The 17,128-nt window shown below is 43.1% G+C and overlaps 1 protein-coding gene across 2 annotated transcripts in view; it reads right to left on the bottom strand.

Moving 5' to 3' along the window:
* Positions 1-17,128, bottom strand: part of LOC119975115 (ribosomal protein S6 kinase beta-1-like) — a 79,224-nt gene that overhangs the window by 37,219 nt on the left and 24,877 nt on the right. The window contains exons 1-3 of one of the 2 annotated variants that reach the window (XM_038814661.1): positions 11,884-11,976; positions 9,315-9,383; positions 5,515-5,662 (exon numbers count right to left, since the gene is read on the bottom strand). In XM_038814661.1, the coding sequence (XP_038670589.1) occupies positions 5,515-5,662; positions 9,315-9,383; positions 11,884-11,901 (235 nt within the window). In that variant the 5' untranslated portion in view covers positions 11,902-11,976. Of the gene's footprint in view, positions 1-5,514; positions 5,663-9,314; positions 9,384-11,883; positions 11,977-17,128 lie in introns of those variants that run through there. The other variant, XM_038814660.1, reaches the window with a different exon arrangement.

Here is a 17,128-nt window from a genome sequence, read left to right as displayed (position 1 = left end):
GCAGGGACCCGAACTAAATTTTGCAGCTTTAGCTGTGGATACGGGCCCCCGTACTTCTGGTTTGGAGTCCGCGCGTGCACACGGTGGCAACCTCCAGTGGCCCGCCAAGCTCCATGGTGGATTCGGATCGCAGAGCCAGATGCAAAAATTAGACCCCCGCCCCAGATCGGGCGCGTGCCCAAGCACCTGACCGCACGGATCTAACCCCTGGCCGCCTATTAGGCCCGCCCCCTACCCCCCCCACCAGGGCAGCCGTGGACCGTAGTCCACAGCCGCCACGCGAGCATCACGACCAGCAATAGCAGGTTAGTTCCACGCCGTCGGGAACTCGGCCGGTCGGGAGCTGAGGATCACTGGGCATGCCTCTGGCAATGAGTCCTCAGCCGCGCAGCGTACTCCACGATCATGGCGATTTTCGGGTCCCGGAGAATCACCGGACCGGCGCCGGGCTCGATGTTGGCATGAAAGTGGTTTCTCTGCCCCCGCGCTGGACACGATTTCGGTGCAGGGCTGTGGAGAATCCAGCACATGGTCTATGTTCCTCATTTATTGGGATGATAAATTGTAGTTGTTGTTACAGCTATTTCCTGATTTTCTTTTGATACTTTGCGAAAAGTTTGAGACCCTGTTAAATGTTTATAATTCAATATATCTAAAATTCTTCATTTACCACACGACTTGCACAATGGATAGTTTAAAGCTGGGTACGTTGGGTGGGGGTGGGGTGGGGGGGGGGGGGAGAGATGAAGGCGGGAGGAGAGAAATTCAGTCAAGGCAAAACCATTTAATCACATTAACTACCATATTTTAGTGCACTGACATTAAATATCAGGTTGAAAACTGTTAACTCAAAGATACTTGAAAAGCAGGGTTAAGGGCTGCGTTGAGAAATAACCCTTTAGATCACAGCTCATACTTCTAGAATATTGATCCTCAGTCCAATTTGCCTTTTTTTAATGTCGGAGTCAATATGCAGAGATAGGTTCATTCTGCCCCAAATCTTTTTAAAAAAATTTTTTACAATTAAGGTACAATTTAGCATGGCCAATTCACCTACCCTGCACATCTTTTTGGGCTGTGGTGGTGAGACCCATGCAGTCACAAAGAGAATGTGCAAACGCCACACGGCTAGTGACCCAAAGCCAGGATCGAACCCGGGTCCTTAGCGCCGTGAGGCAACAGTGCTAACCACTGCACCACCTTCATTCCAACCCAAATCTGAGCAGGAAATTAACAATGACACTACCAGATGTAAAGCAAACTACACATTCAGCAAAGCATCCGTATGTCCATTCCAATCAACTTTTTACAACATGTCTTTGAACATCACTAAAATATATTATCTGGTTATTATCACATTTCTGGTTTCAAGAGCTTGCTGTGCACAAACTAGCTGCTGCATTTCCTACATTATAATAATGACTACACTTTAAAGGTGCTTCATTAGCTATAAAATGCTTTGGAACTACCTCAGACCATGACAGACACTGGATAAATGCAAGAAACCCCAGCAACAAATCTATGGCTGTGCAAAATTTTCTGAGACAGGAATGTTGTGGCATACATTCATTGATCAAACACTAATACTCAGAATAGTAGCACCTGATAAGATTTACATCAATGACTGTCAAAGCAGGAGTTAAACATTAAAAGCACGGACAGCACAATGGTGCAGTGGTTAGTGCTGCTGCCTCACGGCGTCGAGGTCCTAGGTTCGATCCCGGCTCTGGGTCACTGTCCGTGTGGAGTTTGCACATTCTCCCCGTGTTTACGTGGATTTCGCCCCTACAACCCAAAGATGTGCCGAGTAGGTGAATCGGCCACACTAAAATGCCCCTTAATTGGAAAAAATGAATTGGGTACTCTAAATTTTTAAAAACCATTAAACGCTACATTTAAAAATGGGAGACAAGTGCAGCATTATGTTTACAGACCCTTGAGGCGAAAAAGAAAATCAAAGATACTGTTGCTTAAAATGTATACTAGAAATTCTGACACATCAAAATTATTCTATTTTCCACCCTGTCAGAATTAGATTATACACTGAGATATAGAGACTTTTCAATCTGGAAACAGGCCAGTTGGTCCAACAGGTCCTGGTTGGTATTTTTCCTCTGCAGAAGCAAACAACTCTAATCACATTGCCCCACTTTGTTGGAATATCCCTTCAACCTTTTTGCCTTCATTCGTCTACCCAATCTGATCTTGAATGTAGACTAAGCTTCTCCCACAATCAATAACTTGTGAATTGAATTCTATAGCCTTACAACTGTGTAAAAAAAATTCTCTTTTCAGTTCTAATTGAGATTTAATCTTGTATCCATGGCCTCTATCCTTCACCCCTCAACTACAACAGTCTCCTTCTATCTACCCTATCCTCATTGTTTTGTTACTGTTCGAGTAAGGCGTCTGAAACAGATTTTAGGAATTTAATTCCTCTTTCTCCATTTACTCACTCTGCTTCACAATCGATTAGTGGGTAATCAAAAGATGCGAAAGCAATAATTTTGTTATAAATCAGAAAATGCTAGAAGAATTTATATTAGAGAACAAGGAAATGCCAGAGCAATCAACAGCTACTTTAGTTCTGTCTTCATGGAGGAAATCATAAATAACTTTGCTGAAATGCGAATGAATCAAGGTCTAGTAAGGAGAAGAAATTGAAGAAAATTCATATTACCAGAATAATAGCTTTGGGACTGAGAGTTTATAAATCCTTGGGGCCTAATAATCTACATCCCAGGGTACTAAACAATATCAGCCATGGAAATTGTGGATGCGTTGGTGGGTGTCACCGTCAAAAATTGTGTAGATTCTGGAACAGACCTGGCAGATTGGAGGGTGGCAAATGCAACCCCGGTGTTTAAAAGAGGGAGAAAATGGAAACATTGACCAAGTAGCCTAACATTAATAGTAGGGAAAATGCTAGAGTCTATTATAAAGGATGTGATAACAGGACACATAAAAAACATCAAAGTCAACATGGATTTATAAACGGGAAATCATGTCTGACAATCCAACTGGAATTTTTTTTGAGGGCAGAACTAGTGGAATAGATACAGGTGAACCAGTGGGTGTGGTGTGCTTGGATTTTCTGAAAGCTTTTGATAAGCACCACATAAGAGGTTAGCATGCAAAATTAAAATGCATGGGATTGGGAGCAATATATTGGCACGAACTGAGAATTGGTCAGCAGACAGGAAACAGTAGGAATAAATGGTCCTTTCCGAAGTGGCAGGCAGTGACTAGTGGGATCCCACAGAGGTCAGTGCTTGGGCCCTAACTATTCACAACATACAGCAATGATTTCGATGAAGGAACCAAAAGTGACATTTCCAAGTTTGCTGATGACACAAAACTTGCTGGGAAGGTGAGTGGTGAAGAGGATGTTAAGAGGCTTCAGGGGCAATTTAGACAAGTTGAGCGAGTGGGCAAATGTGTGGCAGATGCCGTATAATACGGATAAATGTGAAGTTATCCACTTTGGATAGAGAAACAGAATGGTAGAGTATTATTTAAATAGTGAGAGATTGGGAAATACTAACGTTCAAAGGCATTTGGACGTCCTAGTACAACAGTCACTGAAAGCAAGCATGCAGGTACAGCAAGCAGTGAAGAAGTTGACCTTCATTGCAAGAGGTCCCAGAGTATGGAAGCAAGGAAATCTTCTTGCAGCTGTACAAGACCTTGCGGTCCACACCTAGAGTATTGTGCGCAGTTTTGGTCACCTTATCCAAGGAAGGATATACCTGCCGTAGAGGGAGTGCAGTGAATTTCATCAGACTGATTCCTGGGATGGCAGGATTGTTAGACCAGGGGAGATTGTCAACTTCCCTGTATTCACTGGAATTTAGAAGAATGAGATGGGATCCAATAGAAACATATAAAGTTTGTACAGACTGGATACAGGGATATTATTTCTTCTGGCTGGAGGGTCTAGAACAAATGGGTCACAGTCTCAGGATACGGGCAGACCATTTAGGACTGAGGTGCGGAGATTTATTCACTCAAAGGGTGGTCAATCTGTAGAATTCTCTACCACAGAAGGCAGCGGAGGCCAATTCACTGAGTATATTTAAAGAAAAAAATAGATTTCTGGACTAAAAGGTGTCAAGGGGTATGGGGAGAGTGCTGGCGTATGGCGTTGAGATAGAGAATCAGCATGTTCATATTGAACAGCGGAGCAGGCTCGAAGGACCAAATTGCCTATTCTGCTCCTATTTTCTATGGTACTCAGCCGGTCAGGCAGCATCTGTTGAGAGAATAGGCTGTTTCAGGTCACCGATGACCATTCATCAGGCCATTAACTCGGTTTCTTCTCTCCACAGATTCTGCCTGACCTGAGCATTCCGACATTTTGATCTTATTTCAAATTTCCACCACCTGCAATATTTTGCTTTTTATTTTTATTTCTTTAAATTTCCAATCAAGGGACACTTTAGCGTGGCCAATCCACCTACCCTGCACATCTTTGGGTTGTGGGGATGAAACCCATGCAGACACAGGAGTGTGTGCAAACTCCACACGGACAGTGAGCTGGGGCCAGGATCGAACCTTGGTCCCCGGCGCCTTGAAGCAGCAGTGTGTCGCCCTTATTTTGTTTTTTTATTAATAATTTTGATGTTCTCACTCAGCCTTCTAATGTAACTGCAGATTTTCTCTTCCATATCTTTCCCACAATTTGAGGTCTATAATACATCAATACAAATGTAGGATGGTCTTCTTCCCTCCTGAAGCTCTAACCATATTCATTATCCCCTTTCTCATCTAGCTCAACCTCTGGACACCAAGCAGCCTTTCTTAATGCTATTACAACTGAATGCCTCCTCTGTCTTTTTTCCTATCCTTCTTGAGTATACTACATGTATATCCTATATTTATTTTATAACTGAAAGCAGCCTAAATTTAGCATACATCTATGTCTACTTTTCAGATAATCAAAGCAATTCAGTTGCAACTTTTTAAAAATTCTTAAAAATCTCTGGTGAGCAAAGTAGTGGTCCGTACATTGGATCACCAATGCAGTGCTGTAGTGAAGGAAAGGTTACAGGTTTGATCCATCAAGTTAAAAGTTTGATAATTGGTCACTAAGACAAAAGCCTCAAGGGAATCTTTTGCCAGTGTTTGCTTTGAGCTAGTCCCTTTGTAGAGTTTTGGGAGCAAGCTACCTATCTGTTTCTAAGCATGATAGGACAACAGATTAGATTTATTGTCACGTGTACTGAGGTATAGGGAAAAGCATTGTTCGGTGTACAGTCAGGCAAATCGTTCCATACATGAAAAAGATAGGACATTCAATAAATACACAATGTAAATACATAGACGTAGGGTGAAGCATACAGAATATAGTGTTACAGCAGTGGAGAAGATGCCGAGAGAGATCAGTTCAGTACGCAAGAAGGCCATTCAGGAGTCTGGTAACAGCGGGGACGAAGCTGTTTTTGAATCTGTTGGTGCGCATTCACAGACTTGTGTGTCATTTATCCACTCATTGAAAAATGTTATGGTACTGACCACTGAGATACTCCAGGATGAGGTAGAGTTTGCCTCCAGTCTGGAAAGCATACATCAAGTCCACGATGAACGAATGCTTCACGTCCTCTAAGATACTGCGTTCTGCTTTGGTATGTGCAGTGTCCTTTGCATTACGAACGATCATTGCCTGCCAAAGCAAAATAAAAATTACTTGCTGCCACAGTTTGTACGACAATTTAAAATTGTTTGATTTAAATTATTGCACTGGAAAGGGGACTGGACGCTTAACGGATCAGAACACAGCAGCTTCAGATCAGGGTTTAAATCCAGACATGTCTGACAAGATGTCTCGCCTCTGCCAATTGCAAAGGTTTAAAATAAACGAGTGTCCATAGCCTCAGTTCAGTTGCTCGGAAGTTGACAGCAGAAAATGTTCAGATATTGAACCGTCAGTCTAAAGGGTCATAATGTAACTATCAGGGCAAGTGGCAACAAGTCACTGGCATAATAGGAACACTTTTTTGTGGTTAGGATTAGTCAACAGCATTGCAGCGTGCTATAGGCAACTACACGTTCCACACAGCCTGCTCCTGTTGCTAGCGTTTTCATTATATGTACATGGACTATGAGCATCATTTGCAATGCCAGCATTTATTGTCCACCTCTAATTTCCCAGAAGGTGGTGGCGAGCCACATTCTTAGGCTATTGCTGTCCATGAGGTGTAGGTACACCCAGTGCCAAGAAGGGAGTTCTAGGTTTTTGACCCAGTGACAGCTGTTGCAACGCCCTGGGCAAGTGCAGTCAATTCCAGCCCCACTTATCTTGGAGTCACAACACAAGTGAATTAATTGGCTGCCCAATAATTTACAGTCACCAGGTTTGTAAGTTGAAACACAATTGCTGTTTATTTATAACAGAAATAAAGATGAACTATGCAGTAATTACAACGGAATAATGGCCAGCTAACCTACTATCCTTTACTGACCCATCCACCACCCACACACACAAGACAGACCAACACAAAAGTGCGGAAAGGAGTAGAAATAATAAGGATCAAGGTAAAAGAAAGAAAGAGTCCTTGATTTCAATGTTAAATTATTTGCAGCAGGCTGCCCTCCTTGCAGGTCGATTGATCGAAGGCACCGAAGTACAGTTGGTGATGGTCTTCTTGTAGAAACATTCATTCATTCAGTACTCAGGCAGTAGGATTTCTTCTGGAGAGACACTTTAGCCTGTATTAAACTGGGCCTTCAACTCAAAGGTTCACCTTTGAGTCTCTCTCAAGATTCTGTCTCGGAACAAACCCAGCTTCCAGCCCAGGTTTTAATCGCAATCATTTACAGTTTCAACAAAATGGCATCCAGCCTTACTGGGAAGAGAGAAGAGTTCTTACACTGGATTTTTAGAATGTGTGAATCAGATCTTTGAGAGACAGAGAGAGCTAGAGCTCCTCCATTCAAACTTCAGAATCCAAGTGAAATGAAAACCAGCCTTATTCTAGAGAAACATTCCAGGGAAATCAGAACCAATCACCACTGGTTACCGGCAAAGCTCAGCAATTCCAGCCAGTTCACTGGCTGCCAGCCAAGTCAGTCAAACTGAGTCATCACTGATCTCTCCTCCTTGAATTAAAGGCACAGGTCCATTAATCAACCACTGATAAAAATTGTAATAGCAAAAAAAAAGGGGTGAAAACGGAACAAACAGGGTTTAAACAGGAGGATCCTTACACTGTGAAGGAATTTGCTGTGGGAGTTAGCACGGAAGACAGAGAAATAGTTTACAGTGCTTAAATGAATTCAGAATTGAGAAGCAGAACATTCATGTCATACCAATACAGGGGGAAAAAATGAAAATCCTGATTTTTTTTGGGGGGGGGGGGTTCGGGGGGGCTAAAATAATATTGCAGAGCAAGTCACCTCACAGCATCTGTCCACAAAGATTAGTGTTCAGTATAAACCAAGACAAAGAAAATAAAAACAAATGATATCAAGATCAATGATACAATGAGAATGGAATCTACTTATTTACATTCTTCTGTGTTCTTCTCAGCATGACTAGTCAATTCCAGCCCTGTCCATAAATGTCACTAATGTGCACCATAATTGACAGGCAAAACAGCACTGAGCCTAAAGAAAGCCAATAAAACAGCACACCCTCTTGCAAGGGAGAATGCTCGTACTCCCCCAACAACATGGTGATTAAGTGCACTATTCAGTTTGCTGAACCAAATGGACCACTGAAACTACAATTTATCACTGATCTGCATTAAATTAACCAATCACAGCCAGATATGTAAAATCTCTGGACTACAGAAGGGGCAAACAAACAGGCCTAGGTTCTTGTTTGTTGTTGAAAAAAGTGGGTCTGGACCTTAGCAAGGACAGGATCAGGCTTATCAGTGGATCAGGCTTAGTAACAGACTTGACAGTCTAATGCTCTCTGTCAAAGCTCACACATAATGAACAGCTATTTAACAGTTATTTAGACAAGGTAAGTAAATACAGCCAGCAACTGTGGAAGGACAACTCAGCTTGTCAGCAACTTTCAGGTAGATGGGAAGAAAATGCAAAAATAACAGATATATTTTTGCTTCATTTAGGAAAGGGGCAGCTACTTTTTCCCCATACTATTTTAAACTGCAGAATGCTATGAAAGGAACGGTAGCCTCATCCACCATGCCTGATCTGTACTTCAGCTCCATTTAGTTACCTCTGCTTCATGTTTCTGGATAACCTTACCTAATAATAATCTGCTAATTTCAGACTTGGAAAATGTAAACACGTCGACAGCCTTTTTCGGTCTGGGTGTTTAGTAAGAATTCCACATTTCAGCTACTGTGTGCAAGAAGTGCTTCTTCATTCTTGAATAGTCTAGCTTGAATATTATCCTGGATTCCCTCACCAGAGGAAACAACTTCTATATCAAGTCCTTTATAAAGTTTAAAACTTCACAGTCAGATCACACTTCCAGTTTCTGAACTCACAAGCCGTGGCATTATTCAGGTGTTTTCTCTGCTATTCCCCTTCCAAAGCCAACATATCCTCCCTAGGTTAGATGCCCAAAACTAAATATAGTACAATTCCCCCATAGTATTCTAATCCTTTTGAGAAAAAGAAAACTATTTCATCAGCCTTTTCAATTATTTTTAAAAATGAAGACCAGCTTTTCCTATACCAGCTTTTGGCCCCAAATCCCTCTGCTCCTCCAAAGTTCCCACTCTTTCGCCATTTGGATCGAAGGAGGACAAATAAGAGAATCTTTCACTCCCCCACATTGAAGACCATCTGCCAAACACTGAGTCACTCCCCTAATCAGTCTATCCCCTTTTAGAACTTCCTGCTCCCAGCCATACAATTTACTGTGCCTATCAGAGCTTTTTAAAATGCCCGATTCAAATGTTGGGTTCAAAAAGATCATTTACACCCACAAAGCAGAAGCAACTAGTATTGCAGATTCTCCTCTTTGGGTATTAGTCACAAATAACATCAACATATATCCACAAACGCTCAAGAGAGCATCCTGCACATTTTTGACATCATGTTGTCGGAAGCCACCGTGGATATTTGTGGAAACTTTATTTTTAGCTAACCTTTATAACAGATTAGTGCAAGACAGCACCACGGTGGGAGGTACAGTGCAGATTTTATTTAATAATTTATGAATATCAGACAATTTTCTTTGAACATCCCTTTTAAAAAGCATTACTTCAATGCAGGAAACTGGATTGGTCACAGAAATTGAGAAAAAAAATATCTGGGAAGTAAAATAAAATTTGCAACGATTCTGGGTTTAGGGTACTGAGAGTTGGATACAGTTTAAAGATTGCACACACTACCTTCTTTAGCACTTTCATGGCAAATATCTTTCCAGTATAAGCTCCTGATACTTTTCTTACTTGGAAAACCTGCAAACGAGAAAAGTGTTTTATACTTTACTTTTGAAAAGTACATCTAATCCAGAACAGAATGTCAAAGTATCAAATCAATTCCCATTATGTAGATTCCTCATTTCAGCAGATGTGAGAGACAGCAAGCATGTAGGAGAGGAAAGGGCTACTTTTATTTTCAAGTACTTTTATCTCTAAGCATTTAAAAAGCAAAACTGAAAACATTCAAGTTGAAATTACTTTAGATCTCCAAACTCACCAGAATGCAATCTCATGCAGCTCTACGGGACCCAACAAATACTTTTTAATTTAATCGATTCGTTCCCGAGTTATGGGAGCCATGGGCAAGGCCAGCATTTACTGCCCATCCCTAACTCTCCAAGTGTTAGAGCCTGTTTGAATCAATGCAGTCCTACTGTGCAGTGCTGTTAATAAAGAATGCCAAGATTTTGACCCAACGATGATAAAGGGACAGCAATACACTTCCAGGTCAGGATGTAGTATGACTGGGACGGGAACCTGGAGGTAGTGATGTTCCCATGCGTCTGCTGTCCTCGTCTTTCCAGGTGGTAAAGCTCACGGGTTCGGAAGATAAGGTCCAAAAAATATTGTCAGTTGCTGCAGTGAATCTTGTAGATAAAACACAATGCAGCCTTGTTGTCAGTGGTGGAGGGAATGAATGTTTAAGATGATGGGTGAGGTACTGATTAAGTGGATTCCTTTATGCTGGATGGTCTTGAGCTTCCTGGGTGTTGTTGGAGCTGTACTCAACCAGGCAAGTGGAGAGTATTCAATCATACTCCTGACTTATGCCTTGTTGGCAGGGTTTGGGAAGGAGTCAGTCACTGTGGAGTACCCAACCTCTGAGCTGTTCTTGTAGCCACAGTATTTTTTTTTTTAAATTTAGAGTACACAATTTTTTTTCCCTAAGGGGCAATTTAGCATGGCCAATTCACCCAACATGTACATCTTTGGGTTATGGGGTGAAACCCATGCAGACACGGGGGAAATGTGTAAACTCCACACAGCCAGTGACCCAGGGCTGAGATTCAAACCTGGGTCGTCAGCGCATTAGGCAGCAGTGCTAACCACTGTGCCACATGCTGCCCCAGTATTAAATAGGGTGATCTGGTAATGTTTCTGGTTAATGGTAACCCACAGGATCAGGGTGAACTTCTCAGTGACAGAATGGTTAGGAACCAGAGGACACCAATTTAAAGTGACTGCAAAAAAGCCAGTGAGTAAAACTTTGTTTGCAGCAAGTGGAGAGGACCTGGGATGAATAACAGAGCCTATTCAATTGTGACTTTCAAAAGGGAATTGGAAAATTATCTGAACAGGAATAAAATTGAAGGGGTACAGGGAAGAGGAAGGAGTGTGGGATCAGTGGAGTAGCTCTTAGAGCTGCTATAGACATGACAGGGAAAATTATCTCCTCTGTGCTGTTATAATTCTATGATTCTGTATTGATGGTGGGTGTTAAACACCTGCAATACCATTGGATGTAAAGTGGAGGTGGTTAGACTCTCGCTGCAGATGGCACGAGGGTTTCATGAAACTTGCTTTTAAAATTATTTCATGGGGTGAGGGCGTCGCTGGCACGGCCAGCATTTGTTGCCCATCCCTGTTGCCATTGAACTGAATGTCGCACGTGGCCATTTCAGAGGGGAGTTCAGAGTCAACCACATTGTTGTGGGACTGGAATCACATGTAGGCCAGACCAGGTAACTTCCTTCCCTGAATGACATTAGTGAACCAGATAGATTTTTACAACAGTCAATGATAGTTTTATTGTCACCATTAGTTTTATTGTCACCATTCCAGAGACTAACTTTCAATTCCAGATTTAATTTGAAATTGGATTTGAATTTCACTAGATGTCAGGGTGGGACTTTCCACTTAGCAATCTAAACCTGAATGTCAGCCAAGTCTTAATATGCATGCAGGCATGGACCAATTCATTATCTGACGAATAGTGAATGGAACTGAACATTGTGCAAACATTAGTGAATATTTGCAGTTTAGATCTTAAGATGGAGGAACTTTCTTTGATAAAGCAGCTGAAGTTGGGTGGGACTAGAACACTGCTCTGAGGCACACCTTCAGAGATGTCACAGGCCTCAGATTTCCCACGCCTGAGATTATTGGCCTCCAGCAACTACAACCATCTTCCTTTATGTTAAGTATGACTCCAGTCAGTGGAGTGTTTCCTCCCAATTCCTTAATTTTATCAGGACTTCTTAGTGTCACTCAGTCAAATGTCACCTTGATGACACTCTCGCCTCACCTCTTTAATTCAACTCCTCTGTTCATGTTTGATCAAAGCTTTAATGAGACCTGGAGCCGAGTGGTCCAGACAGAAAACAAAATGAGTATCGGCGAGCAGGTTACTTTAAGTGCCATTTGGTGGCACTGTCAATGACACCTTCCATCACTTTGTTGATGATTGACAGCAGACTGATGAGAGGCTATCACGCCGGAAAACCTCTGCACTGGCAAAGTGGTTTTGCACACTCACCTGGTGCTGAAGTTGCATGCTCAGATGTTTCCTGCTTATCAACTGGCACCACAAAATTATCTGTGCTTGGCCCCAAGGTCCTCTCTGACCAGATCTGCAACTGATGCAAGGATAACACAGCTCTTAACAGGTTTGAACACAAAATAATGGCTCCATGCAGAATATATGTTCCTGGTTAGTCTTGAATAAGTCAGTTTCAGCTGGGCTGCTGCAATGGTTACAATAGCCCTTGATTGAAGGAAAGGAAATAGCCAGTACTCCGGATCATGAGCACTATGTGGCAATTTGCTGGGAAACATGCAAATTCACAGTAGGTGATGATGGGAATGAACTCAGCTACAATGTTCTTCAAAGAGAAAAAGTCAGTACACTCAATGGATATACCTTCTTCCTCTTTTAAAGTATAATTCACTGTTTCCCCAATTGTTCAGACAGGTCAAAAGATACTCAATTCACTGTCTGACCTCATTAAAATTAAAGATTTAAAATATATAGAGCATACAGTGCAGAAGGAGGCCATTCGGCCCATCGAGTCTGCACCGACCCACTTAAACCCTCACTTCTACCCTATCCCCGTAACCCAATAACCCCTCCTAACCTTTTTGGACACTAAGGGCAATTTAGCATGGCGAATCCACCTAACCTGCACGTCTTTGGACTGTGGGAGGAAACTGGAGCACCCGGAGGAAACCCACGCAGACACGGGAAGAACGTGCAGACTCCGCACAGACAGCAACCCAGCGGGGAATCGAACCTGGGACCCTGGCGCTGTGAACAGTGCTATCAACTTGTGCTACCGTGTTAATAAGTATACAATTTTCGATACTATGGGGTGGGGGGTAGCCTATCAGGGGAAAACAACAGCGGCAGAGCAGTGGCCCCACTACGGTTGGCTCAGTTGTTCAGCAGGGTGGATCAAAGCACGGAAGAGTTATAGGGGACTCTATAGTCAGGGGCACAGATAGGCGTTTCTGAGACCGTGGAAAAAACTCCAGGATGGTATGTTGGCTCCCTGGTGCCAGGGTTGAGGATGTCTCCGAACAGGCACGGAGGAGTCTGAAGGGGCAGGTGAACAGCCAGAGGTTGTGGTACACATTGGTATTAATTTTTTTGCTTTTTAAAAAAAATATAAATTTACTGTACCCAATTAATTATTTCCAGTTAAGGGAGAATTTAGCGTGGCCAATCCACCTAGCCTGCACATCTTCGGGTTGCGGGGGTGAAACCTACGCAAACACGGGGAGAATGTGCAAACTCCACACGGACAGTGACCCAGAGCCGGGATCGAACCTGGGACCTTGGTGCCGTGAGACAGCAGTGCTAACCCACTGCGCCACCGTGCTGCCCTACACATTGGTATTAATGACATAAGGCAGGAACTGTAACAAAGTCTGGGAGGGGGAGTTCAGGGAGTTAGGTAATAAGTTTTTAAAAAACCAAGGCCTCCAGGGTTGCAATCTTGGGATTACTCCCTGTGCCAGTGAGGCTAGGGTTGTAACCTCGGGATTACTCTGTGCCACGTGCCAGGAAGATGGTGCAGGTAAACACGTGGCTAAAGAGCTGGGGTAGAAGGAAGGGTTTCAGATATCTAGATCATTTGGATCTCTTTGGGATCTCTTCCAGGACAGGTGGGACCTGTACAAAAAGAACAGGTTACATCTAAATTGGAGGGGCACAAATATTCTGGCCGGGGTGTTTGCTAGCATCACTCAGAGGGTTTAAACTAGTGTGGTGGCAGGGGTGGGAACCAGGGCAGTAGGTCTGCAGGTGAAGTAACTGAGGGAGAGAGAGCTAAAGACTAAGGCCAGTAAGACCAAGAGGAAGAGTAGGCAGGCAGAAGTTGCTGAACATAGCGGGACTGGTGATCTGAAGTGCATTTGTTTCAATGCGAGAAGCATAACAGGTAAGGCAGATGAATTTAGAGCCTAGCTTAGTACCTGGAACCATGATGCTGTTGCTATTAGAGGCTTGATTGAGGGAAGGACAGGATTGGCAGCTAAACATTCCAGGATTTTGATGCTTCAGGAGGGATAGAGGGGGATACAAAAGGGTTGCATTAGTAGTTGAGGAGAATATCACAGCTGTACTGAAGGAGAACACCTCGGAGGCTCAGGCAGCGAGGCAAAATGGGTAGAGTTCAGGAATAAAAAGGGTGCAATCACGAGGTTGGGGGTTTACTACAGGCCTCCCAACAGCCAGCGGGAGATAGAGCAGATTTGCAGACAGATTTTGGAAAGATGTAAAAACAACAGGGTTGTTGTCATGGGTTATTTTAACTTCCCCGATACTGACTGGGACTCACTTAGTGATAGAGGCTTGGCTGGGGCAGAATTTGTAAGGAGCATCCAGGTGGGTTTCTTGGAACAACATGTAGATAGCCCAACTAGGGAAGAGGCCATATTGGGCCTGGTATTGGGGAATGGGTCCGGCCAGGTGATCCAAGTTTCATTAGGGGAGCATTTTGGGGATAGTGGCCATAATTTCATAAGTTTTAAGGTAATTGTGAATAAGAGTAGTCCTCGATGAAAGTGGTAAACTGGGTGAAGGCAAATTACAACAAAATTAGGCAGGAACTGAAGACTTTAGATTGGGGGCAGCTGTTTGAGGGTAAATTAACATCTGATATGAGGATGTCTTTCAAACGTCAGTTGATTATAATTCAGGACCGACATAAGGATAAGTGTGGCAAGTTTCGGAAACCATGGATGACGACGGATATCGTGAGCCTAGTTAAAAAGAAAAAGGACGCATGCGTAATGTCTAGAAGGCTTAGAACAGACAAAGCCATTGAAGAATATAAAGAATGTCGGAGGAACTTAAGCAAGGAGTTAGGAGAGCTAAAAAGGGCTATGAAAAGTTATTGGCAAACAGGATTAAGGAGAATTCCAAGGCATGTTATACGTATATATAAAGAGCAAGAGGGTAGTCAGGGAAAGGGTTGGCCCACTCAAGGATGGAGGAGGGAATCTATGAGTGGAGCCAGAGGAAATGGGTAAGGTACTAAATGAGTACTTTGTATCAGTATTCACCAAAGAGAAGGACTTGGTGGATGATGAATATAGGAAAGGGCGTGCAGATATTCTGGGTCATGTAGATATCAAAAAGGTGGTGCTGGCATCTTGGGCATCTTAAAAAGCATTAAGGTGGATACGTCCCCAAGGCTTGTTAGGATCTGCCCCAGAATACTAAGGGAGGAAATTGCTGGGGCCAAGACAGAAATCCTCACTGGCTACACGTGATGTCCCAGATGACTGGAAAATAGCGAATGTTGTTCCTTTGTTTAAGAAGGGTAGCAGGGATAATCCAGGAGGTTATAGGCTGGTGAGCCTTACTACAGTGGTATGAAAATTATTGGAAAAGATTTTCATGGATATGATTTATTCACATTTGGAAACAAATGGACTTATTAGCGATAAGCAGCATGGTTTTGTGAAGGGGAGGTCGTATCTTACTAAATTGATTGAGTTTTTTGAGGTAAGTGACCAAGATGATTGATGAAGGGCAGTGGATGTTGTCAACATGGACGTCAGTAAAGCCATTGACAAGGTCCCCCATAGCAGGTTGGTACAAAATGTGACGTCAAACGGGATCAGAGATAAGCTAGAAAGATGCATACAGAACTGGCTCGGTCACAGAAGACAGAGGGAAGTGGTGAAAGGGTGCTTTTCTGAATGGAAGGCTAGTGATGCTCTGCAGGGATCAGTGCTGGGTCGGTCCTTTGCTGTTTGTAGAATATATAAATGATTTGAAGGAGAATGTAGCGGGTCTGATTAGTAAGTTTGCAGATGACAAAGATTGGTGGAGTTGTGGATAGTGAAGAGAATTGTCAGGATACAGCAGGATATAGATTGGTTGGAGACTTGAGCGGAGAAATGGCAGATGGGAGTTTAATCCAGACAAATGTGAGATAATGCACTTTGGAAGGTCTAATATAGGTGGAAAGTATACAGTAAATGGGAGCACTGACAGGTAGAGTGGTCTAAGCGTACAGGTCCAGAGATCACTAAAGTGGCAACACAGATGGATACGGCAGTCAGGAAGGCATAAGGCAAGCATAGAGTTTAAAAATTGGCACATCATGCTGCAACTAACAAGTTAGTTTCGCCACATTTGGAATATTGCATACAATTCTGGTCGCCACACTAACAGAAGGATGTGGATGCGTTGGAGAGGGTACAGAAGAGCTTTATCAGGATGCTGCCTGGTCTGGAGTGTATTAGCTATGAGGCGAGATTGGATAAACTCAGATTGTTTTCACTGGAACGACGGAGGTTGAGGGCTGATGACTTGATAGAGGTTTACAAAATTATGTATGGCACAGAGATTGGATAGTTAGAAGGTTTTCCCCAGGGTGAAGGTTTATGATGCAAGGGCGGCATGGTAGTTCAGTGGTTAGCACTGCTGCCTCAGCGCCAAGGTTCCAGGTTCGATCCCGGCCCTGGGTCACTGTCTCTGTGGAGTTTGCACATTCTCCCTGTGTTTGCATGGGTTTCACTCCCACAACCCAAAGATGTGCAGGGTAGGTGGATTGGCCATGCTAAATTGCCCCTTAATTAGAAAAAAATAATTGGGTACTCTAAAATTATTTTTTAAAAAGGTTTATGGTGCAAGGGGAAAAGTTTAGAGAGTGAGAGGGGCACGTTTTTTTTTAAACACAGAGGGTAGCTGAACCCGCTGCTGGGGAGGTGGTGGAAGCAGTTACGATAGCTGCATTCAAGAGTCATCTTGATGAATACACGAATAGGATGGGAATAGAGGGACACGGACCCCGGAAGTGCAGAAGATTTTAGTTTAGTCAGGCATCATGATCGGTACAGGTTTGGAGGGCCGAAGGGTCTGTTCCTGTGCTGTACTGTTCTGTGTACAATTTATGTTTCAGATTCAAAAAAATCGGCACCTGCCGCAGTGGTTAGCACTGGGACTACGGCGCTGAGGACCCGGATTCGAATGCCGGCCCTGGGTCACTGTTCGTGTGTAGTTTGCACATTTCCCTGTGCCTGGGTTTCACCCCCACAACCAAAGATATGCAGGGTAGGTGAATTGGCCACTCTAAATTTCCCCTTAATTGGAGAAGAAAAATAATTGGGTACTCTAAATTAATATTTTTTCTTTAATACCCGATTTAAACCTCAAATCAAATCCAAGCTTTAACCTTTGCGCATGCAAATGGTGCATTTACTTCTCGAACTATAGGATCCATATATTGCATTTGTTCAGAATGCACCTTGGCAGCAATAAAACATGA

Source organism: Scyliorhinus canicula, chromosome 12 (assembly GCF_902713615.1).
Source record: "Scyliorhinus canicula chromosome 12, sScyCan1.1, whole genome shotgun sequence".
Taxonomy (NCBI): Eukaryota; Metazoa; Chordata; class Chondrichthyes; order Carcharhiniformes; family Scyliorhinidae; genus Scyliorhinus; species Scyliorhinus canicula.
This window is presented reverse-complemented; position numbering and strand designations above follow the sequence as displayed.